The sequence below is a fragment of the Stegodyphus dumicola genome, chromosome 4 (genome assembly GCF_044657685.1).
Source record: "Stegodyphus dumicola isolate Sdum_Otavi_A_Nest chromosome 4, ASM4465768v1".
Classification (NCBI taxonomy): domain Eukaryota; kingdom Metazoa; phylum Arthropoda; class Arachnida; order Araneae; family Eresidae; genus Stegodyphus; species Stegodyphus dumicola.
The window spans coordinates 134,021,067-134,048,203 of NC_140771.1; the positions used below are offsets into that span (position 1 = coordinate 134,021,067).

The 27,137-nt window shown below is 33.8% G+C and overlaps 1 protein-coding gene across 2 annotated transcripts in view; it reads right to left on the bottom strand.

The window, feature by feature from the left end:
* LOC118193043 (poly(A)-specific ribonuclease PARN-like) overlaps positions 1 to 27,137 on the bottom strand; it is a 125,999-nt gene that overhangs the window by 31,750 nt on the left and 67,112 nt on the right. For both annotated transcript variants that reach the window (XM_035364082.2, XM_035364083.2), the window contains 4 exons: positions 19,055 to 19,141; positions 10,348 to 10,423; positions 6,008 to 6,118; positions 242 to 311 (listed from right to left, as the gene is read on the bottom strand). In XM_035364082.2, the coding sequence (XP_035219973.1) occupies positions 242 to 311; positions 6,008 to 6,118; positions 10,348 to 10,423; positions 19,055 to 19,141 (344 nt within the window). The remainder of the gene's footprint in view (positions 1 to 241; positions 312 to 6,007; positions 6,119 to 10,347; positions 10,424 to 19,054; positions 19,142 to 27,137) is intronic.

Consider the following 27,137-nt stretch of genomic DNA (forward strand, 5'->3'; position numbering starts at 1 on the left):
AATAAAATGCATTATACCAAATAAAGGAGTAATTACAAAGCAATAAATACATCTCACATATTAAAAAATTTTACTTTGAGATAAAGAGATTCTAAATTAAAAAAATAAATAAAAATGAATGCAAAAAGTATTCAACAAAAATATGAAAGAAAATTTAGTCATTTTACTATATTAGACATATTTAATACACAAAATGAAATATAAAAGAATAGTTGTAGTTTAGAAAAAATAGAAACATTACCTATTGCAATAAGGAGAAAGTAATTTTGAGGATGTATCAACATAGTTAACAGGTGGATTCTGCATCATACCTGAAAATAGTTATAGGTTAAACTTATAATAATAGGTTAAACAAGTAATGGATTCAATTTATGCACTAAATTTTAAGGAAAAGAAAGAATTGAATGACTATATAAGAAAGGGAATTTGAAATATATACTGAATAATAATTTGTTAGCTTTGTTTGAATTAATTTAATTAACATTTAATATTAAGGATTTAGAATGTTGCATTATAATAAGGAAAAAACACGAAATACTTAATTTCAGCTTAAAAGCTTTAACTCTCTGAGCATTATGACCGGGTTTATCCGGTCATCAAAAGTTTTGCTACTAGACATATATTAGCTTATAATTTAAGATATTTTGCTTTCTTACTTTCTTTAATAATGTAAATATCATCTTAATGAATGTAAGTTTATGAAAATACAGACTAAAATAAGTTATAATAAAAACTCAATTAATAAATGCTGTTTAAATATCAGTCTTCATGATGGATCTAAAATCCTGTACCGCTCAGAGGGTTAATGCTAATACATTTATTTTAAATATTACACATGTAGTAACTGGAAACAGATGAAAAAAGATAATACTAATAGATTTAACAATATTACATTGCCAATTCCTATACAAAACTATAGACATGTTCTATACCTCAAAATTGAATAATTTCTTCATTTCAATATAAACATACTGAAGAGCACCCGTTTTTAAATAATAACAGCTGTACATTACAATAACCCTGTCACAAAATTTGTTATTTTATCTCAAATATTATAATTACCTACATAAAAGTTTCTATAGTCATAAAAAATATAAATGAAAATATTTTGACAATTACTAATATTCATGTCTTTAAGAGAAAGAATAACAGCAGAAAAGAAAGAGGTCTTTCCAAAGCTAATATTCAATTTAAATGTTATGATTCTTTAAATAAAACATCATGGTTTACATGCATCTGATTATAAGGAATTACTAAAAATAAAAGCAAATCACACAATATAAAAATTACAAAGCTGTTTTGAATTGGTCTAAATTTAAATGCATTTCAAGAAGTGGTGATGCTTACAAATAATGAAATCCTGCAAGCAATAAATATAATTAGTCCTTATTTCAACATAAATTTGAATATCATCTTGTGGTATTTTATTTGCAGTTTAAATAGCTATATTTGTACTAATTTTTTTAAATGAACTCATTTAAAATTCTTTAAACATTTTAGGATGAGGAGGGTTGGTTGCTTATTTGAATATAGTAAAGCACACAAGGGCTATCTGCCTGAGGAAAAGGCAGGAAGTTGCAGAAACCCTCCGTAATTTAATACACATTAAATACATTTTAGCAGATAATGGTAAAATATTTGTTCTCTTAAAAATCTGATGTGTACACCACGACTTCCTTGTATTGGAATATTAAATTATACACATTTTTTCTTGCATTTCATTTAACCTTTTGGATTGAATTAAATCTACTTCGCCGACAGCGCATAAACCACAATAGAATATATGCATTCTTTAAAATTCACTCTAGTATTTGTTTACCATAGTGACACTCTGGCCCTAGATTCACTTAACAGTATTAATAATTATATAACAGTTAACTTATATAATAATTATATAACGTAAACTAAGTTAACTGTTATATAATCCAATAATTATATAACAGTTAATGTATATATTTCGTTCATATTATAACTCATAATGCACAAAATTTATATCAATTAAGAATAGAATTACAGTCAAAAGTCGTTAATTCGGGCACCCATAATCCGGAATGATCTATAATCCGGACCTCAGAGCTAAAAACGTTCTGCACATGCGCCACGTTGACACATGCACATAGGCGTTTACGCGTCCGCGTAAGACCTTTACAACTGCGCATTTGTGTGTGCGCAAGCGCAGAATACGTTTTCGCGTGCGCATTTAATGTATAACGGACGGTATAAACTAAAATTATCTAATTATCTATTTCAGTTAATGTTGATGATTGCGTTGTTCCTTAATCTTCGAATTGGATACGGCTTATTATTTTTTGCAGACTGTAAGAGCAATTTTATAAAACTAAACTTGAACTTTCGATTATGTCAAATAGAATTTCCGATGCTGGAGCTCCCAAAGGATCTACAAAACGAAAGTATGTTTCAATGTCCATCAAACAAAAAGTGGAATTACTGCAAAAAATGGATAAAGAGATGAAGAAGGTGACAGAGAGGTTAGTGAAAACGAAAAAATTTCGATTGACAAGTTAGTCGGTATTCTCGGCACAGCAATTACGGGACTTGAACAGCGGAACTTTGTAACTGAACAAGAAATTATGTCTGTTTATAGAATTAAAGAGAAAGTATTATCACATAAAAAGAAGCAACTTAAACAACTTACATTGAAAGAAATGTTTAATAAAGTAAACAAATAAATATTAAGCTTTTTTTTTTTTTTTTTTTGTAAATTTTGATACCCTTTAGATCATAACTGTTCTTTATTTCATAAATTACGGTTTCATATTTTTAATTTTATAATTTCTGCATGCCATCTTACGAGATTTAAACTGACGATCTATAATCCGGAAAAATCGATAATCCGGAATCGCCGAAGTCCCGACGAGTCCGGATTAACGACTTTTGACTGTATCTAATCATTGCCACATGTTCTATTCAAATACTATAATAAAGCTAGAATGATATATAAAAGAAATTAAGCAAACAAAACAAAAAAGAAACAGTTTTTCACAGACGATTGAGTATTTCTCATTTAATTAATTTAGTTCTCACTTCGTGAGAAGGCAAAAATACATAAAAACTCAAAATATCTATATTAAAAATTACAAAGTAAATCTTAAACACTTATTTCGTCGAAAAAATTCCAGAAAGGATTAAGCATGATTTAATTGGCAATAATAAATGAAGGCGTTATCTTTGTTGTTGCGATGCTAAGTTTTTTCTAGATTGGCAACAAATCCACTAGTCTCCTGTTTCAAATGTAAAGATCAATCGCCGCCATTAAAAACAGTCTTAGCGGCAATTAAACAACTTTAAAATTGCTGATAATTCTAAAAATATTGCACACAGATTTACTAATGGCATAAAATCCTTAACCGGAAAATAAAAACAACATAATTCAATCACTTTTAAAGCAAAAAATGTACAATTTACAAACATATAAGAGTAAAGAAACTGGGATCACTGAGCCGGGTAAGAGAGTGGATATATATATAAATATATTTATATGCGTTTGGTGTGGCCGATCGCAACCAAAATACGAGGTGCACATCTACATGTTATAGCAGTCCTATATACAAAATTTCAACGTTCTGAGGCTACTTGTTTTTGAGTTATGCGAAATAAGTACGTACGTACGTTCGTACAGATGCCACGAAAAATTCTCTTCAGAATTAATTTTAAAGCAGTTTTATAACTTTTTTGAAGGAAAAGAGCATTTTATTTGTCCTTACGTACAGATATCATGCAAAAACATCGTTAAATTGCATTCGATAGCGGTCAAAATGGATATTTTCTTTGAAATATGCTGCTTGAAACTTTTCGCGATTACAATACTTCCTTTTTACTTCCTTAAGGAAGTAAAAAGGGGGTTGCATTTACAAACTGACTTTTTCTATAATTCAGTCTTAACACCTGAAACAGTTTTTTTTTAAATACTCTTAACTATGGATTTGAATTATTTACTTCCCTTTATTAACTTTTATATTCTGCAATGCAAAGATCTAGAGTAACTGCATACAGTTTTTTCATAGGTGTCACTGTTCCCATACTTCAATCTTGAAAAAATTGATATGATGGCTGAGGTATACCTGATAGCTTTAGTGTTTTGAATTGGTTTATAGATCAGTAAAATACTTCAATTTGCTACACTTGAGAATTAGCAATTTTGTTGCAATTAGTTCTTGCGTTTCATGATTATGCAAGAATTTCTTATTGTAAGTCTCTATACATTTACTTTAAATAATCTGCCAGATAAATAATAATAATTTAAATAATCTGGCAGTATTATAGAGTGAAAAGCAATCGCAGATGTTTCTTGCATGCAGTCAAAAGCTACATTAATTTTAAACCTGCTGTGAAAAACTGCACTGCCATGCAACATACTGAGAAATTTTTTTACGAATGTTAGTACACTCTGAAAGTTCATCCTGGCCTTTAGTAACGCAGTCTTCTCAAACAGTTTAACATTATAAGGCACATGCATATAGTAGCATATATAAAGCATGCTTACTTAGGAAACAAAACAACAGGAAAAAAAACTTAAAAACTTCATACAACTTGCCAAAAATTGCCTTACTTACAAAAGCATTTTGCCTAAAGAGATTGAAATATCTTATGCATCAATCATATGTGAATACAGTTCTGTGCAGATAAACAAAGTGTAGCTTACTGCAGCATTTAAAATAAAATTCTTTAATTGAAAGAATCAAGGATTTAAAAAAAAAGGAAACTATTAACGCTTAAACAAGCAGGACTAATGCTTAAAAAACCAAATTTTGCAAAACAGAGTTCAGCACAGCAGTGGTTGTCAAAGTACAGCTCATGAATTTTTTTAACATAATTCATTTATAACTTTAGTTTGTAAACATCATATATATATATTATGTCTTTATTACATCGAGTTTGTTCTTCTACGACTTTTCTTTCCCTCCCACTTATTTCAAATATAAGTAACCACAAGTAGGCTATAATAATTTGCAGCTATCTGTATGTGGTTTACAAAGTTAAATTTGTGGAAACTCTGCTGCAGACATATAGAAACAACCAGTTTAAAAAAAAAAAATCTTACAACTTTCAGATTTTAAATTACGCCTAAAGTTTTTTTTTTTTTTTTTTTTTTTTTTTTTTTTTTTAACATTTTGTGTGTTACCTTTATACACAGTCTCATGCGCTGGAGATAAAAACTTTTTTTTTCATACAGAGTTGCCGTTCCTCGCTTTGAAATCATAAAGTTTGTTAATTAAAAATTCTTTAACGTCTAACAAAATACGAAACAGATAATAAAACAACTTCTAAATTAGGGCTTTCAGATGCCCATATTCGGTGGAGGATAACGTTATTCAAAATTTGATGGCTCTAGGTATCGTTATTGTATAACAATGCAATTAATATACATAAATTTAGGCAAATTCTTCATTACTTAATTTCTTTAAATATAATACAGGGCTGTAATATTTGTGTCAACAGTTTGAAAAGTGAATCAATGCAAAAAGTGAATTAACACGAAATGCCAAAGCGAAATCAATAGCCGTTCTGGGCTAACATTCTTTGGACTAAAAATTCAATGGGACAACATACTTACATACTTGGAGAAACATAAGCAATGAAGACTAATCCTCCCCCATTGATTAGTTTCAAAAGAAGAAATCTTCCCTTGACCTGTCATCTTTTATTACTAAAAAAGATTCTCATGTTTGTTTGGTTTGTAATATATGCAAAAGAAAGCCTAATCTTACCAGAAGGAGAGATTAGAATGAAGTATACCAAAAATACGTTTCTAGCTGTTTACTCAGAAAAATAAATTGCACTTTTGGGATTTGTTGAGAATTTTTTCTTTCTTTTTTTAAGAATCAGAAGAGTTTCTTAGATTTTTCTCTCCAAGTCAGTAGACAATCTGTTTTGTTCTCAGTTTTCATAAAAAGCAAGCAAGCATCTAAATCAATAGAATGAATTAAAATAGATAATTTTAATCACTTAAATACTAATATAACTAATAATATTTGATAATAATTACCAAGTTTTGTTGAAAGTCCTATGTAACACAAGCCAGTAATAAAAGCATCAAACCCAGCTTCATGGACCTTTTTAGAATCTGCATTATATCCTTTAAAGCCATCTTCTGCCTCTGAAAATCAGATTAAAACCATGTCAATCATTCACTTAAGTATCAGATTAAAATTTAAAGAAAAAGACAAATTTAAGAAACACGATAGAATAAAACAACATGTTGAAAACCAGTGTTCCCAACTTTATCATTTAGTCACTGATGGGAAATGATGTAATTTACAAACTATTATATTGTAATATGCATGTAATTTATAAATTGAAAATTGTTAGGACCACTTCATAATGGTGCCTCAGCATAACAGTGCTGCAACTTTATGCAAGTCATTCTATGTTTGAAAAGACAGAAATCTTCATAAGGCAGCTTAAAGAGAGTGCATACAAACTGACGATCAGTTTCTCACTTCAAAACTGATCTTCAACACATTTATGCCAATCTAGTGTTTTTCATAAAGGTGTATGCATACTTTTCCAATTTTCATTTAAATTAATGATTAATAAACTGAGCAGGAGATGAAATAAATCTGTTTCATCTTAATAAAAATTGGGGACTTTGCATAAAGGTACTTGTAATTTTATGAAAAATGCTGAAATGTTATAAAGCTGCCCAGAAATTTATGAAAAACAGTGGATTGGTATAAAGGTGAAGGAAACTTTATGAAAAATGTTCAACTAGCACAAGCATATTGAAGTTTTTGTCAATCAGAAAAATTTTTCATGTTGTGCTTCTCGCAAGAGGACTCGGGTATTTCAATAAATTAAACTTTATTTTCACTGAATAGACAAACTGTTTAACACATAAAAGAAGGATATATACATAGTCTTTTACATATATATATATATAGCCTTTTACATATAGCCTTTTACATATGATATACATATATATATATATGTCATATATTTAGGAGTAGGAATTTGATGGCGTAGAAGTGCTGATCCATAATGACTAAAAAATTGAAGGCGAATGCTGATTAAATCTTCAGTTTTATTTTCAGCAACATGTTATGGCTACACACAAGTCAGCACATTAAGTGTGCTTGTTCCAAAACGCTTACATTTTTTATAACTTTGTAGCAAGAAAGCAGCAGCAATCTAGCTAGGCCAAAGCGTAGAAAGCAAATGTGTAATGTTCAGGATGAAATCTGAAGTGAAACTGAGCTAGTTTTGGTTCTCAAAGCATTTTGATTGGATAGTTAATATTGCTGTAAAATTATTATTGGTTGCTTTAGTTCCATCTACATCATCGTACTTACATAAGAATCATATGACATAGAATAGTCTCGAAATGATGCAGTGCAGAGAGGGGTTACTATTTTTAGAATTGAGAAGGGAAATTTACGTTGTTAATTTAATGTTTTACATATTCTTTATTTTTCTAACATATTAAATATATACATACATATATATCTTACTAAGATCTTACATTTATTCTTGAAAGATGTCATAGTAACACCTGCTTTGCACAGGCACAGATTTAGCTTCTTTAAAAACATCAAGATTTAACATCTTTTCTGTGATTTTCATAATAAAAGAAGGAAGTTTTCCTTTCCTCAAATTCATCAAAGAGTTTCTTTAACTGTACTTCTGTCCAGAGGTAAACTCTTACAGCTTTTAAGTATGTATTTACAAATGTAATTTATAATGGCAAGCATTAAAAGACTGTATAGCCTGTTGACAAATTATGCTATTAAAATCTGAAAGAGTATATTTTGTGCAAACCTCATAAATCATAAATGTTCACAATCACATGATCCCAAAAAGATTTATTTAAATGTACGGTGGAAAAGAATAATCCACTGAAATGTAACTAAATTATATATGCATATATCTATTGCCCCCCCCAAAAGATAAAACTTATTTTAAAAGACTAGCACAAATCAATTATAAAGGTATTAACATTGATCCTTTTAACATTAGATTTCTTTCTACACAGATGTCAAAAACTCATATACTATACTAACAATTAAATGAAAGCATAGATTTCTTTGACTAAAAAATAGGTAGAATTTTTATACACATTTTTTGATAGAAGCAAATAAAGATCTATTATTCAACTCAACTTTTGTATGTTCAATTTCTAAGAAAACTGAGTTTAACCCGTTTAGTATGGGCATGTCATATGTGCATCAGCAATGAACATTCCTCACGGCCGAGTGTGTCATATTTGAATAGCCATTTAATTTACTTTGTGGCTGGGCATACCACATTTGACTTTTTAGATAGAACATTTAATTAGTATTTTTTGCTGCCACTAGATGTAGCTGTATGTCTGTTATGAGGAAATATATCAAAAGTTAAGTATGTGTACCTTCATTCCTACGCAATGTTTTTTATTTTTGGTATTTTGTTTCAGAATGAGAGGGAGATTCGTGGGTGAGTGTTGAGCAATGTAATGTCTTTTTAACTGTGTCATTTGATATAAACAAATGCACGTGTTCTCGATGCTTTGAGGTACTTTTTATTTTTGTGATATAGGTATCTGAACATAGAAGAATATACCCAAATGCTAATTCCGTAGTGTTGAGTAACATGATGGCTCTTACTGTGTTATTTCATATAAACAAATAAACATGTTCTCGGTGCTCTGGAATACTTTTTAATTTATTTATTCCATTTTTAATCCCCATATAGTGGAATAGATGTTCTATCATTAGAGACTTTTTTATTACTCTTAGATTTTTCTGGTATTGAAACGAATATTTTGTATGGCTTAGCGAAAGTTTTTTTTTTTTTTTAATGTTCCATTTTTTTTAATGGCAAAACGAAAGCGCTATCTGACCACAGAAGATACACAAATGTTAAAATGAGTCAAATTTGCTGATATTCTATTTCTATGACATTTCCAACGTCGGACTTTGCACACACCCATGTTTCAAAGAATATCATACACTATCTCTTTTTTGAAATATTGCTTCCTTTTCGTTGTTTTCACATTGAATTTTTATGAAAGACAGTTTTAATATTTTTTAATTTTAATTATGTGATGTGTTAAATAAAATATGTGATTGTTTGGATATTTTTCTAAATACATTTAATTGTGGGATAAAGGCAAAATTATATTATTCCAGAATGAGTATTTTATAAAATTTTTAAGGAAAATATAACAATACAGGTTTAAAACTAATTCTGACAACTACCTGAATGTTCTTCTCGTAATGTACCAAAAATTGGAACAAATGGATGACAAATTTAATTTATATGAATTTTTTTCCAAAGTTAGGCTTAAAAGCATGAATTGCCCATCCCCACAAAACGACGTATCCAGTTAACGCGCTGTCCCAAGAGAACGTTTCGGTAACAGAAGTGCCAGTCGTGAACAGATTAAATGAGCAAAAGCCATTTAAATTGAACTCAAAATAAGTGTGCTGCGAAGTAGATGAGCAAAATTAAACATAAATTAACTAGCATGAAGCCTTCGATTGAGTGTGCAAGGAGGAAAAACATCCTATTTCTCAAAGGAAAGGGGGTACTTAATTCATACACTTCAGACAGTCATTTTTATAGAATTGGTATGATAGATGAATTACTATATCCAAAGAAAAATTGCATTGCGATATCAGAAGATTCCTAGGAATTTTTTTATGGGTTGTTACCACTGCCACAATCACTCATCATTACAAGTGAGTTAAATGTATGTAACTATTATGTCCACTATTACAAAAATAAAACTTATCTGTGCAATTTTCCTTCCAGCATTTTCTGCATATGACATTGAAACTATCATAGCAATATGTTAGACATGGACTGATGGTAAAGCATAACACATAAGTAAAAAGAAAAGTACCGAAAATAATAATTAAAACCAACTTCTCTAACATAAATATTAATATTAGTACGCTGTTTCATATGCACTTTTTAAACTTGCCTCCCATAAAAGCGCAAAGTGCAAACCACTCTGAATAATTTTCTGCATTCAATTTTCTAAATGCAAAAGATGTAAAAATGAAGAAATGAAATCTATGCGAGTAAATACAATAGTTTAAAAACAATATATACATAAGCAGACTTGTAAAGAAAAAAGAAAGCAACTGAAATTTATAAACCAGAAAATATTATTATTCTGAAAGATGAATAGCTTGCTAAGCCTTAATCATTCTCTTTTTACTCTTAAAATTGCATTTTTAAAGAAAAGTATCCTAGAACATCCAAATCAGTTTGAAACAAGATGCTCAACTGAACACTGCAAAAGGAAAATCTCAGGCCAGGAGATATTAATAATGCTAAATGTTAGTTAAAAAAAAACTTTATTAAAATTGAAATTGACAAATTAATAAATCTAAACAAACTTACCAACTTTTGGCATATCAAAAGCTTTCCCTTGCAACTGCTTGAAGAGTTCAAAAAGGTGTGTGGTTTCAAAAAATGACTAAAAACAAGAACATAATGAGCAATTTTTTGGCATTCCTTTTTATCAAATATGTATTATATAATTTTAATTAAGTATTAATTGGAATTAATTCAGGTTTAATGACAATCTTGCTAAGTAAAATAAATATTTAATTATTCAACAAGCATTTTTGAGAAGTGGATGAAGTAACAATAACAATTGTACTAAAAAACAATAGCAATAAAAGTGATAATATAAAAATATTTCAATTTTTACCATAATTTCTTCATTAAAAAAAAGAGATATCTTTAAAAAGTTAGTTGTTACTTCTCCTTTTATATTAAAAAACATCAGCCTATTATACATCAATAAAATGATTACTTCATTACTACTTTAAAGGTTAACTATGAATAAAGAAACTACAATTTGAAATGGCTTTGCTTATCTAAACAGGAGATTTTCATAACTGGTTAGAGCAAATTTTTTAACTGGAAACAATTCTTATAGCAATTTTAAGATTCATTATCATAAATACTGCTTACATACATTCCAAAATGCCAAACAGAAAAATTTTTAAATCAAATGACAAAAGACAAGACCCATGTTATTATTTTTACATGAAACTATCAATAATTGTAGAAAATGTAATATTTAATCCCTTCTTTGCAGCACATATTCACAATTGTTTGCAATCATTAAAATAATTACTATATCAGTGAAGCCTTACCTGTTCTATAGAGCACCTTATAATTTTTTTATTTATTTACCATTTTTTAGGTTTTGTTAAATGTATCTAGAAAAATACATGTAGCTCATACATTATTTTTGCTTATGTTGTTTCATATTATAAAAGACTTTGATGGTTTGCACTAACAGTATACAGGTGACGGGTGACGGAGGACGGGGACGCCTGACGTATAACATAGGTAAACAGGCATATGTCCCACGTCCTCCACTATCTCGAAGAAGCAACTCGCTGGAGCCCCGTGAGGCTGCACCAGGAGTTTACATGGCCATACAGGGGCTAGATGTCGGGTAGTTTTTACATAGGACGTTGTTAATAACACAAAGTAACTTAGAAAGAATATAAAGGATAGCATTAAAACACTAAAACATTCATATAAGCTGAAACACATAGATATACAAAATTAAACGTAAAAGCATAAAAACACACTCGTAATTACGTAACATAAAGACATAGAAACACACACGAAAATACATATCATGACACATAGAATACATATGGAAACACGTAGAGCACATAAATGCAAATATTACACTCAGAGGAAACATATAAGACATAGTAAGGTGTGCGTAAAGCAGTAGTGCTGTGCGGAAATATGCTCAGTTCCCATAATACATAATGTACATACTTTCATTAGGGGCTTCTGTTGCATGAATTACATATTTCGTTGCATACACTACATTCGTGCATTGTACGGATATTATATATTTCGATTTACGATAACACATCATTCCATTGGGTGCCCAGTGCTTTACACTGATAAACATGCCAGTAACATTATATCTGCAAGTTGGTGGCTATTGAAAGCAGATGTTAACACGAGGCTCGAAATTGAATGTGGAATGTGTATTACAGAATGTGTACATACTGCGAATATCTAATAGTTGAGTACATTGTCTGCAATACCATACTACTGTGGCTCGCAAATGTCTTGCCCTAGGGCGTTGATTTGCTGTACAACTGCGCAGATGCTCCTTATAGCTGGCGGGTGTTTGATTATGAAACGATAGTAAAGTGTTCTATCATTCGTTGGATGTGGTAAGTGGTGGTTTGTTGTTAGACTGCAGTCAAATAGATAGTGCTCGGGAGAACCTAGCATGCCACACACAATTGTCAGATGCTGAAATGCCATGACGCATAAAATAAGATGGAAATGGGCCATGACCCGTTATGTACTGTGTCAGTGGGGCTATTGTTATAAGACGTTCCGTGTCTACCTTTGGTAGGAAGTTATACGTCCTTCTCCCTGTGTCGCCACTATTCCATTCTTCTTGCCACTTTTCTTTACAGATGTTACGCAGAGTTTTCTTGAGGTGTGAGACGGGGGTAGGGGCACTTATAGTTTGAGCGTGGATGTTGTTGGCAGCCTCATTAGCCAGTCGGTCTGCGACGTCATTCCCTTCGTTGTCGGAGTGTCCTTTCACCCATACCATGTTAAAGCGGTGCCAAGGGCTTGGTTCTGAATATTTATGCATCTTTTTAATTTGAAGCCTGACCAGACATTTTGTCCAATTTATATTGATTTCCTTCTCTTTAAGCATCTTTACTAAGAATTAGAAAATTATTTTAATATGCAAACCAATGTTCTCACTAGTTTCTGCATGCTTTATCTCCTAACTTGTCAACCTCTCCACAATGTACCTATTAGGGCTTACTTGACCTGGTAAAAGCTAAATAGTCCAAAAACTCCCGACAGACATGAAGCAAGTTATCACTATGTCTCAAAATAACTACAAAGTCAGACAAAGGTTTAAATAAACCTCTTATTTAAAAAGAACTTAAAGGCAACCAATTCAATTACAGTTTGTGGTGATGTAATTAACAATCAAATTCAAACAAAAAAACAAGAACAAATTCAAACAAAAACAAAATGTGGACTAGTGGTCAAAGACAATACAATGTAATTTTAATTTAAGCTGGATCAGTAATTCTATCATCATAACAAATTCAAATGTCAGCAGCCATAATGCAAAGACAAAAAGTTACAAATTATCAGAGGTGGCAGGAACTAATGCAGAGAGCAAGCGGAGATTACAAACACACTCTGTCTTACACACCAGAAGCCTCAGTTTACAAACTGCCTAAGTAATATTGTTACGAAATGTCAAGGCGCGGTGAGATGGCTTCGCTGCAAAACAGTTTTAGGGTTGCCATAAAATGGAATGGGAAGGCAGGGTTGCCACATTTTGCAAGAAATCCCCCATTTGGCGACAAAATTGGTGATATGCCATGGACTGATGGAGAACCTTCTGGAACGAATTCTTACCGGTTTAGCCCAGAATGTTCTCGAACGGAAGCCGAAAGCTATATAAACCCTGCTGGTCCGTAGTCAGGGAGTGTCTCACAGTGTACCTCGTCGAGAAGACGATTGTTTGTGCCTCGTCTAGAGTCTGAGTTACTTAGTATCGAGTTGGTGTCTTGTCTAGCGAGTCAATCCCTGCGGAGTCGATCAAGTTGACAGCCAGCCAGCGAGTGCCAACTGGGTCGTCGAGTTCACCGAAGGAGTCTCTTAGTGTATCACGGTTAGTGCAACATCGAGAGAGCATGTTGAGCTCCGGGAACGACTGAACTGAAGAGTCGGGAGCCATGCTCTGTGTGTCGTCGAGTGCATCGCGAGTTGTAGCGTGGAGAGTCTCGAGAGTACGAGAAATTCCGAAAACGATCCAGCAATGTCGGGAGCTGTACTCTGATGCTTTGCAGTGAAGCTGTCTCCATCATTATTGCCTGACAGTGTGATGAAGGCTGTGTTGCTGATTGTTCCAGCGTGTTTATAATAGATCTTCGATGACTGTAAAAGTGTTTTGGAGTTGTCCTGATTAATATTGTAAATAAAGTGTGTTTTGATATTTCATCAAGTAGCGTCATCGTTATTCACTCCAAATCTCCACGAACCCCGTACGAATGTGAAGGAAGAAAATAACGTAACAACTGGTGTCAGAAGAATAAAAAGGCGCAACAATATGTACATTCAGAAGAAATATGAAATATATACGGTAAGGTAAGGTTACAGAGCTGGTGTGGCAGAATTTTTAGAATTTAGTGATACACCAAGCAGGAGAATGTAGAAATGGCAATACGTTTAGAATTTAGAGCAGGCACTGAAAGCAGAATTTAGAGAGGCACTAGTCGGCAAAATTTAGGATCTGAAGAGATAAGTTTAATATTCCATGTGATTGCACCAGGTGGGAAAATGCCTAGCGTCAGACCTGTGTATGATGCATTAAGACATATTAGATGAATTGCCAGTTTTCAATTTTTTTATTAATCAAAAAATTCCTTTCTATTATGCCTGGCCATGTGATAAGATTAGAAGCATTTTTAATATTTTCCATAGTGTCTAGTGAAAAGTAGGGAAAATAAAGGGAAGATAAGCATGTTAAGATAAAGATTCTAGTATCAGAAGTAAAACATTCAAATATTATACGAGGGCCATCCAGGAAGTAGATTACGTTTCCGTCTGTGTCCGCTAGGGGCGGGGCTAGCGCGGCCATCTTGGGGTCAGAGCGTTGCGCAGCTCAGTCTGCATCTAGCCGTGCTAGTGAGAGGTTCGTGCTGTGCTCCGTTCAAATACTGTGACGGTTTGAAATGTCTGCGTTAATTGAAAATCCCGCGAGCTGCAAGGTGCGCTCAGTAATAAGGTTTCTGACTGCAAAAAACTGTAAACCGATAGAAATCTATCGGCAGCTTCGTGAAGTGTATGGGGACAACATTATCACTGAAGGTGGAGTGCGTCAGTGGGTCATAAGATTTCAAAATGGCCGAACCAATGTTCAAGACGAAGATCGAAGTGGGAGACCCAGCATAGTGACCGCCGAACTTCTCGAAAAAGTCGATGCTAAAGTCCGTGAAAATCGAAATTTCACAATAACGGAACTTTCTTTGAGTTTTCCACAAATTTCGCGAAGTTTGTTGCACGAAATCATCAGCGAAAAGCTTGGTTACCACAAGTTTTGTGCAAGATGGAAGGCAAGAAGAGGTAACGAAGTGGTTGAAGGCGCAGGCGGCCGAATTTTTCGACGAAGGAATTTCCAAGCTCGTACATCGCTACGATAAATGCCTTAATTTGTATGGTGACTATGTAGAAAAGTAGTATTTGAGTGTGGCTTTCATCTGTATATAATAAAATTTGTTTCCTATACTTTGTTTATTTTTTTATTCCAAAACGTAATCTACTTTCTGGATAGCCCTCGTATTTCCATTGTTCTTTCAGACATTCTCCAAAAAGTAAGAAATTCATCGCAAACTTTCTGTAAAATACATCGATTGCATGTTAATACCATAGAGACATTTTTCATTTTGTCACATTTTTCTAAAATCTTCTGGAATCGTGGGTCTATAAATCTTGCCTTCTAATACTTCTAAACTTTCCAAGTTGCATCCTTCTTCAAGTTGCAATGTCTAATGTCCTGAAGAAAAAATTACCCCTACCAATTTTGCAACAGCAAACAGCCAGAAATATTTTAAAGAAAAAAAAAATCAGACAGAAAAAATGTGAAGTTAATTTTATAGAGAAAAATGATGCCTATTCTGAAAATTCTGAATACTCTGAGACAATTACATGAGAAAACTCTTATTATGAAAAAATTAAAAAGAGATATTTTTAATTAATATGTTCCTTTTTAAATATAATTTCTATACATTACCAGTATTTTAATGATAATTATCAATGTTAGAATGTTTAAAAAAAATTGTCGAAAAACTCCCAGATCTTGGAATTTAAAATTTTGTATAGAAACTGATCTTAAAAATTGCCAAAATGTTGATTAGTCGCCAAATTTAGAGCTGTTCAATAAAAGAATTCACATCCCCAAAAGCAAAAAGTTGTTTAAGAGCTATTCATTAGAAAAAGTGAAACAATTTCGAAATACTTGTTTCACTTCTTGCTCAGAAACTCGAGTATTAGAAATAGGAACAAATCATAACTCATTCAAATAACCATATTTATCAGTAAATCGCCAAAAATATACCTCCAAACTGCTAATTCACACTCGAAATGGCAGTCGTAAAAACAGACAGAAATTTCACATGCTTAAAAAATTAAGGACCTTCTGCTGATTTTGGCCAAAATTAAGGACTTTTAAGGACCAAAAATCGATTCTAAAAAACTTAAGGGCTCTTAAGGACCATACGAACCCTACTAGATAGACTGCTGCTTCTCTTCTTATTGCAAAGTTATCAAAAATGTAAAATGCTTGAAATAGGCACGGTTAGAGTGCTAAGTGAACTGTGGCCGCAAACGTAAACTGAAATAAAAAGAAATATTTAATTTGTCTCGGTTGTTAAGTTTGCACTTCATTATGGATCTTAACAATGCAATCATTACTACAACAATATGATATATATATATACGTGTATTACTGTTTAAAGCTACTGATAACACTTTTCAAATTCATGCATCTATTTTGGAAGAAAAAGTAAAGAGACTATTAACTTAAAAGTCAAACACTAAAAGAAAGCATTAAATTTGCAAATTTTCCTAGGACTAGTTTTGATGGCTCGGTAAAATCATCGACACTAGTCCTGTGAAAATTTTCAAATATAATGCTGGCTTTTGTTGTTTGACTTTGTTCGGCATGTTACTTTATCTTAATTAGTGACGAGGCTAATTTGAGCATATTTCAAGATACACACACACACACATATATATATATAATATATACACTGAAGCACCATTACATTATGATCACCTGGTTAAATATAAAGTAGAATCACCTTTTACTCTCAAAGCCGTCAACAAATGGCAAGGCATTGGATTCAATAAGATGCTGATGGGTAGTCTGAGGTATCTGATACCAGGCACTCACCAACTGGTCCTGCAATTCTCGCATGTTGGAAGACAGTAGCATGGCAGCACAACTCACCAAATGTTCCTCCAATCACTCTTTGACGATTCAGCCCTTATGACATGGTGCATTACATTAATGGTAAACGTCACCATCTGCTGGGAATACTGTTACCATGAACGGGTGCACCTAATCTGCAATAACGTTTACATAGCACACAAATGTCAAGGATAGTTCTATGAGAATGATGGGTCCTAATGTACCCTCTGAAAACATTGTGCACACTATAATACTGCTGTCACCACCTAGTATCTGGCCAACTGTGCAACCGGGTGCAGGGTTTCCACTGGAAATTGGTGGATTCGCACTCGCCAATCAACTTGATCGAACAGAAAATGAGATTTGTCGGACTAGACGACTTTCTTCCATTCTTCTATGGCCCAATGCCCATGTTCATTGGTCCAGGCGCTGCTGCCAACTGCATGCCATCAGCACAGGGCCACTATTCAGGAGTGGCTGCGAAGGCCCACATGCAGCAGTGTGCACTGAACTGTCTGTTGAGACACACCATCTATGTTGCCACTGTTGCAGCTGTTACTGGTTTCGGTCATTGAAGCACTTCAATCATGGCAAACAATGCATAATAGTCTCCGCTCTTCTCTGGAATAAATGTGGCCTGGCTGACAAACCACTAGCCAGTGACTTGTTGTTTCACCATCCACATACCACTTCTGATAAGTACTCACAAAAGCTGCATGCGCCATTTCCACTAAATGTGCCACTTCTCAGCATTAACCACATGTGTGCCAGTGATTTTTTCTCCGAGCGAGCTCATTGCTCTAGGTGAAGTGACCATAATGTAATGGCTTACTTATATGTATTTATTAATAATATTCTAGGGCATATAAAGGTAAGCCCATAGTATAATAAGATATTTTTTTATAAATAAGAAAGATTACTAACCCTGAAATAAATTTATCTCTTTCAAAATAATCACCAGGAGTCTATGCAATTTTTCCAATGTTTCTTCAGGTCATCGAAACATTGTTTATAGGCGTTGGAACTAACTGTTTGCAAAATAGGCATAACTTTTGATTTAATATGAGAGGTTTTCAAATCTCTAATTTTATGGCCATATTAAGTTTCGGAATAAAGGGAAAAATCAGCTGGTGATAAGTTGGGAGAAAATGGTGAGTGATTTATCACTACAATTTAATGCTTAACAAGGTATTTTGTACAATTCGGTGGGGCTGGCTTAGCAACATTGTGTATGGAGCTTAGCAACATAGCATAAAAGAAATCACAAGAATCAAAACCCATTGTCTAAAACGTTCCTTCCTAACTCCCCTTATCCTGTTTCTTAATCGTAAAAATGCTGACTAATTGATTGATTTTTCAGGGGCAATTTCATGGTGAATAAATTTAAAGAATTTTCTTTATATTTTCCTTATTCTTTGAAGTTGAAGGGTGCCCTATCTTTGGTTCACTTTCAGTGCTTTCATGCGCACATTTAAAGTGGTTACACCAAACTCGCTTTCTTGTTAAAGATGCATCTAGTAGCAGATTTACCTAATCTGTGACAATATTTAATGTTGTTCCACTTTGAAGCATTTTTTTTACAATGTCATTTCAGTAAATGAAAATGACTCTTTTCATACACAAACAACAAAATAACCAGTCTGAATTGGCTTTAACAAAAGTTGAGATATCACTCTTCCTAAATATATAGTTGTTTATTCTTTCTCTTTTTAATTTTAGCATTTAGTTTTTTGTGTGGTTACTTTATGGATGCACCCACTATATAACCCGATCAGGTAGAGGATTCATATGAGCCAATTCCTGCCGTAATTCAGTACTATTATAAATGTCTTCACTAAATCCCCATGCAAATAACATTAAAAACCAATGATTAATGCAACACAGGTAATGAAACATCAAGCAATGTTTCATTGTCTATGTTACATTAATTAGTTTTATCATATGAAGGGATTTATTTTGGCCAAATTCATAAATAATTCTTTATATATTAAATCATTTTTATCTACAAAACATATTAAATAAAAAATAATAAAATTTGTTTGAATATATATGTTATTCAAGCATAAAACTAAAGTTTATTAATATAAAACATCCAGTACTCACACGGAATTTTTCACTAGATGCCATGTGTTTTGTATCTAAAATATGAGGAAATGTTAATCGCAACATCTGTTTGAATTCTTGCAAATCCTACATGGAAAAAATAATAATAATAATAATAATAATAATAATAATAATAAAATAAATAATAATAATAAATTAAGATGAAAGCTCTGTAAAGTATGAAAATAATAAGTATTTCATTTTGCAATAAATAAAACCCATAGTCAATACTTCTGTACTTTCCCTCAAGATGTATCACTTTCCAAACAAAAAGTAATATATAATAAATTTTTATTACAAACGCACTAATATTTGATTTTCATACTGACTAATTTACATAATACACAATTCACATGAGCTCAGCAGTATAAAAATTTTTACCAGCTAATAAAAGTTATTACTCAAAATAACAACAATTTTAGCCTGAAGAAATATTATGGATATGGTGCTATTTAAATACAGGATTATTTTATAATATTTTAAAATTCATGGCAGAAATATCTAAATAATTTGCATTCTTATTAAAAAAATGAAAAATTATCACCAGTAGGCTTGTTCTGAATGTCATAAAAAGTCCTCAAGCAAGAATGATTGTTTCAATGTCATCTGCCAGGCACAATTGTCTTTTTCACCAACTGCAGCTTAGCTTGTATCCTTTATCATAATGCCTTTCTTCATTAAGACTTTAGCACAGTTAAATTTAGAAGTGGGCGGGATAGCAGAAAATCACCATTGGTCCTACAAGTATAGTCCTGCTGCGCTAACTGTGCTGGTCTGCCTCAATTTTGAGGGAAAATACCCAAACAGAGTACTGGCTCCCATTCCTCTTCCCCTATCACGAACTTGATGGGACTTTCAGATTGCCATGCATTTTGAGTGGCCACTTGCTGCACAGGTCGAACCCCGGACCTGTGGTGCTGCTGTGTGATGCGCAAGCCACTGCATTAACGGTCCTCCTTATTAATATTTAAAGAGATAAAAAAAAGCACTCTGAAAGTTTTCATTGTTGCTCTTTGATACTTTAGGCAAGTCAATACCTTAGTTTCGTAGACTGTTATTGTTCCACTCATTTAATGAATTCATGCTCTTAACTAGCATTAAAGTTAGTTTAATATTGTAAGTAGCCAAAGAAAATGGTGGCTGTGGTGGTAATGGATTTCTGGAGCAAAGCTCTAAAGGCCATATATGCCAAATACAGGATTCATCATTCAACTTACAAACTATTGTACATATGTTAGATAAAGAAAAAAAGCTTAAAAATAACAACACACTTATAAAATCGAGGCAAGTAGTAAGATAATGAAATGGTGTGATGAAATGCTGAATAAGATTCAGTTAATGATATATGCAGTACAGATATAAAATCATAACACATCTGATGCTTTAAAATACATAGCATTAATATTCTAACATAAAATCTCAAGACAAAATCAAATTAAATAATAGAGACCTGTTTCCTTCAGGGCACTGAAACAAATTCATATTGACCTCTCTTCCAATTAAACAGTCGAAAGGCTGGTCGCAGCTATTAAAATACTTCTGACGAAGACTATTAAAATATTGGCACTCAATTAAAATGTAATGGACTGACAGACAAACATTACAATTTGGACAATTAGGCTCATTCTCAGCTTTTAGTAGATAGTTATGTGTCACTGTAGTGTGATCTATTCAAAGCAGAGTCAAAAGAACTTCCTCCTTACGATTTCTAGTAGAATCCCAAAGCTCTATTTTAGGCTTCACTGTTCTTAACTTGTAACAAGATTGGAAGTCCCAAAGTAGCTGCCACTTTTTTAAGATCCCTTGTTTGATGACATGACCAATATCTCTGAAAGAAATGAGCCGACCGGACAGTTCAACAACAGATTTCACTGAGATGTCTGCCTTCTCATTACCCTTTATTCCTGTATGTCTGGGCACCCAGCAGTACAGAATATCATATCCACGACCTGTTAAGTTTATATTCAACTTGAGTACATCTACTATCACAGGATTCTCAGTGCTGGAAAAAGATGCTAAAGCTTTCAGTGCATTGTAGGTCTGTAAATATTATGAATTTTCTACGGCGTAGCATTGAGATGTAGAAAAATGGATAATATATGGCAGTCAGTTTGGAGGTTAAGACCAAGGAAGCATCGTGTAAATGTCTGCCCTCCATTAGGTCACCAATTATAAATGACATCCCAACATGACAAGTTGACTTAGATCCATCCATATATATAAAGATAACTGCTATACCTGTGCTATACCTGTGCTCAGCAAAAATTTGTCTGTGGATGATCTCATTAGTGGTTGTTTTTAACTGTGGAAAATATCAAGAAGCTGGATTTGTTTATTTTCCCAAGGTGGGATTTCAAAATGCTGTACTGCCTGTGTGAACATATCAGACAGGCAGAATTCTTCAATGAGAGGATGAATTCTAACAGGAAAAGAAGGCACACAGGATGGACATGCTTCAAATAAAAGGTCACAGCTATTATCAAGTAAACACAGTTTATAAGGATGGTCAGATTGAGACAATATATTAAAATACTGTAAAAGAGACAATTCCTCACACCTCAAATGGAGTGATGGTTCGTAAAAGTCAACATAAAGACAGATGTCCTGAAAGCTCCAGAACAAATCCACAGAGCTTGATGATGAACAGGGTCTAGTTTTAACAACACTAAAGACTGAGCGGATTCACAAACACCAGAGCCGTAGTCCAGTCTAGAGCAAACGAGATCTGTAAATGCGAAGCATAGGGCAACGCTCTGCACCCCAGGATGTGTTCACCAAGACTTTCAAAATAATTGAAATTTTTGTACACTTCTTTCTCAGTTTTAGGACATGAGAAAGAAAAGTCACTTTTCGGTCGAACAAAATCACCCCTGAAAATTTTACTTCAAGTGCAACTGGAATCTTGACCTATTGAGATATAATTCAGGCTCAGGATGGAGACCTTGCTTTCTACAAAAATGCACACAGTCTTCTGTTTCAAAAACGTAAATCCTTGTTTGTTTGCCCTTTCCTGGATCCTGTTCAAAGCGATCTGGAGCTGCCTCTCTACATGTCTCATATCTGCACCTTGACAGCTAATTTGTAAGTCATCAGCATAAAAAGATCCTGAAATGGTGGGATGAAGTTGTTTTAATACAGAGTTTATTTTTAGGCTGAAGAGGGTTACACTAAGCACACAGTGCACTTCAGGCACACACTTTTATTTTTGAAAACTTCTGACAAAAGACAGTCAATCCTTACTTGAAAAGTTCTAGCTTCCAAAAAATTCTGAATGAAAAATGGTAAGTTGCCATGTAAGCCACTATAATGAAGGTCACAAAGTATACCATATCTTCATGCCTTATCATAAGGTTTGTCTACATCAAAGAAAATTAAGACAAGATGATTTCTTCTTACAAAAGCTCTATGAATAGATGTCTCCAAAAGGAGCATGCTATATATCCTTGGTCTTCCCTTTCGAAAACCGGTTTGATAAGGTGAAATTTATATTATTCTTCTCCAAGAAATTGACTAAGCGGCTGTTTACTATTTTTTCAAACAGTTTGCATATGCAACTAGTAAAGGTAATTGGCCAATAGTTCAAGGGATTTCTCAGGTCTTTCCCTGGCTTAGCAATAGGAATCACAACAGCTCTCCTCCATGTACTGGTAAAATTTCGCTCTTTCCACACCCTGCTGTAAAGAGTGAAAAGGGCAGTCAGGGATTTATAGGACAGATGCTTCAGCATTTCATAATACACACTATCAACACCCTGACAAGACCTATGAGTCTGCAACAAAGCGCTCTTTAACTCTAGCATAGTAAAATCTCTATTATAAGGCTCAAAGTTGGAAGAGTTGAAAGCGATGGGATTTCTTTCAGAGTGTTGCTTGATAGAAAGAAAAGCAGGTGAGTAATTTCTGCTGGAAGAAACGACAGCAAATGTCTCACCAATAGTATTCGTGGAGCTAGTCACTCAGCCATCTTTATCCAAAAAGGAAAGTGAGTGGTCTTTATATATTCCACATGCTTTTTTAACTCTTTCCCAAACCCGCTTACTATGCGTAGAGGAGTACAGGATGTTATTGACAACACATATGAAATCCAGGAATCCCTCAGGCTTTGCCTTCTTACTTTTAGTGCACTTGCTTTGGCTCTTTTAAATGCTATAAGGTTTCGCAAAGTAGGGTATCTGTGAAAAATTCCCCATGCTTTTTTTGTTTTTTTTTCAGTGCTTCACGACAGTCACAATTTCACCATAGTTTTGAATACTTTAGCATTTTTCCTGATGAGAGATGAAGGATGGAGAGCATAGCTGCCTGAATAATAGTATTGGTAGCTGCTTCAACTACATCATCGATATGCACATCTTCTACCATGTTCTCTGCAGTGGAAGAGAAGAGTTCCCAGTCTGCCCTATCAAGTAGGAACCCAGGGGATCTCGATATGGGGTTTGCTCCTCTTCATGCAAGAGATACAAAAATGGAATAATGAATGGCAACAAAGATGGTGAACAGATGGCGAAGTCGAGAGCGTGGAATGTCCTTGAAGGCTCATGGAAATATGTATCCTGCCCATTATTCAGGAATTTCTGTCTTTACTTCCCCAGAGCGGACTATGGCCATTAAAATCCCCTATTATGATAAAGGGCTCAGGCAGCTACTCTATGAGACCATTTAAATCTTACTGAACAATGTGCTCATTTGGAGGCAAATACAGAAAAACGACTGAAACTACAATATGAAAATTTGTTCAGCAGCGACAACTTGGAGGGATGTCATCAAAGAAAGTGCATTTGATGAATAGTCTACTGAGGCCTACACCTCTACTGGCACACTCACCTGCAAGATTTTCTTTCCTGAGCAGAGAGAACCTCCGAAGTTTGCTTGTTGTTCTGGTTTCGATTTGTTTCCTGTATTGCTAAGCACACAGAATGATAAGCATTGATTATAGCTTTGATGTCAAGCAAACTTTGGTGGAAACCGCAACAGTTCCATGAGATGAGGGTGGCTATTATGATTGATGTTTGTTCTTTCTGTGCTGCTTTTTAGTTTTTCATTTAAGTAGATGCTAGGGAACTTCTAAACCCTCTTCTACTTCCATACTATCTGAATCCACCATTTTCATTTTGGGCACAAGCAAGAAAATGCTGGGTGTCCTCCCTTGCAATTTATACACAAAAACACAGCGATACAATTATCATAATCATGACCAATCTGTGAGCATCGGGCACATGTGAGATTGAAATGACAAGACATCTTAGAATGGCTGAAGCGTTGACATTGAAAGCATCGCAAAAAAAGTTTGGAATATAAAGTCTTACATGACGATTTAGGTATCTGGCCTTAATATTCTTAGGCAAATCAGGAGAGTTAAAGGTCAGGATCGCGTGTTTCATATCGATCAACTGACCTTCCTTATGCATCTTGATCCGCTTAACATCACAGACATTTTGGTCAGACAGCTCAGATGCTATCTCTTCTTCGGGAATATACAGAAAGTTGACTTCCGAAGATTACACCGCAACAAAAATTCAAAGTCTTATGTGCTGTTACAGTGACATTCGCTTGCCCAAGTTTGGTTACTTGAAATAAGAAAGCAGACTAGGTCACCGAAGTTGTGCCAATAAGCAAGTCTCCAGAGCAGAGACGCTTTATATTTCTTGGCTCGCCAATAAAAGAATGAATGCATTTATTTATTACAAAAGGAGACATCTTTTGCAGCTTGTCAGAAGGACTAGAGATAACAATGAAACGGGGACATTTGTTAGGCGTATTCGCACTTGCATCAGTACATACATTTTTAACAGTAGATTTTTCAGAACTGGAACTCGGAGCAACGTGATTGACTTCAAAGTCTTGAATTAAATATATTTTAGAATTAGCCATAAAGAAGGAAATTATTCGGTTCCAACCACCACACCCACCATGGAGCCCAAAAAGGGAACACAGATTTCTGTGTTAGGGCTAGCTGAACCTATACACAAACTGAAGCCCCACAGTCAGCTTTCCCGAAAGCAGGTACTTCCGAGAGCCTATCCCCAAGCCACTGACACATGGACCAGCCGATTGACACCCCTGAGGACAACACTGTGCCACCCATTTAGCTGCAGCAAAGGCCAAAGCAGTGTATTGAGGACAGTACCTCGCCCCTCAACTACCAGGACCATCCTTTCCAGCAGCACAGGTCTCCACGCGCAACAAACAAGTGGGCTCAAAAACTACAGACAAGGGCTGTTCCAGTCTCTCATGATGAGTCCCAACCTCCAAAGAGGAAAACCACAAGGGAGAATGGAAGGAAAAAAGCTTCAGCTCAGAGGAGAGGAGACAGAAAAGAGGATAGATCACTGACACTCCAGGATTGTGACATGGTCTCACCAAGAAGATGATCCCCTAAAGGGCTAGGGTATACCTCGGAATATTATACCTTGTATAATATTCCGAATACTGTTTAGTGAGTACAGGGATTGCAACACCTATACTCACTAAAGTGAGCCCTGAGGGTCCAAAAAAAATGAAAGATACCATAAAAGACAATATAAACGCTTTCAACCTTGTTTTTCTCATAATGCCATCAAGGGTTCTTTCATTTTGTTGTAACTCCTGGATATAATGCAAGTAAAATGTCTTTTTTTCAGATTGCCACACTTTCTGATGAATTTCCCATGCAGCATGTTTACAAAAATTTTAATCCTTCACAGCTGTAGCGAATGGAGGTACTGCAATATACAGGAAAAAAAAAAAAATCTCTTAAACATTTGTTTTGTTTATCAGACACTAATTATTTCACCCCTGTAGTCTTCTTTCGCAGCCACTCCCATATTTACTTCTGATTCCAGCATCCATTTGAATGTTGTTGTCAGGTGCCAATAAAAAATTTCATTATTTAAATTAAAGAATATATAAAACATTTAACAGCAAAAGCAGAAAGGTTTCCAGTTTATAAAACTGTTTCCAGAAATACAAAAATAAGAAAGAAGATCAGCTGGAGTACATAACCATACTGTAGCACACAGTAGGAAGGGGGAAGAAAGAACTAGAAGAATAATTTTGCAATACATGAAACTATCATGAAGACAAGACATTCTCCAAATACCCTCTTTCATTTGGGACAATGAGCTCACCTAGATTAGACAGCACCTACATTAGACAGCACCAATGTTTTAGGCCTTTGGAAGTAAGCTACAGTCGTGTGTCCATACAGTGCTTCCTCCTTCTCATGAATACTATGGAATGTGTTTCTAATTCTCTGGCAAAAACATCCTTTCAGAAGATCAGTAGCTACTACTAATATCTATTTGTAAAGATTCTAAGATTGTATCTCAGATTTTATTTCTATTGATATTTTAAAACAAAATTTGGGAAATACAATGAGTTTAAACTTCATAAATGTGGAAATAAAGGATTTGAGAAAGTAAATACAGTCAAAAGTCTTTAATAAGGACGTCCATAATCCGGACCTAAAAGCTATAAACTTTCTGTGCATGCGTAAACGCATAATGCGTCTATGTATGCGTATATGCCTTTACGCATGTGCGTTTAATGTATAGCCAACTGTAAAAGCTAAGCTAAAATTATCTAATTATCTATTTCAGTCGCATTATTTCAGATTGCGTTGTTCCTTGATCTTCGAATTCGATCCGGCTTATTTTTTGCAGACTGTTAGAGCAATTTTATAAAAGTAAGCTTGAACTTTCGATTATGTCAAATAGAATTTCCGATTTTGGAGCTGCCAAAGGATCTACAAAGTGAAAGCAAGTTTCAATGTCCATTAAACAAAAAGTGGAATTGCTGCAAAAAATGGATAAAGGCATGAAGAATGTGACAGAGAGGTGATTTGTTTCTCTAACTATTCCGAAATCTGTTTATCAATTTCACGCTGCTCTGCGGGGGAACGTCGCGGTGTGCAATGAACTGGAACTGGAAGTTGATCTGTCAGCACTATGCTCATCTTCAGGGCAGATGTTTTTATTTTATTCGGCTTATAATTCCTTACTAAATGTAGTGTTTCATCTCGATGTACTCCGATATGATTTAAATCAATTTCCTTGTCATTATAAATATCACGAATACGCATAAAATAGTTTTCTGGTTGCAATTTTCTA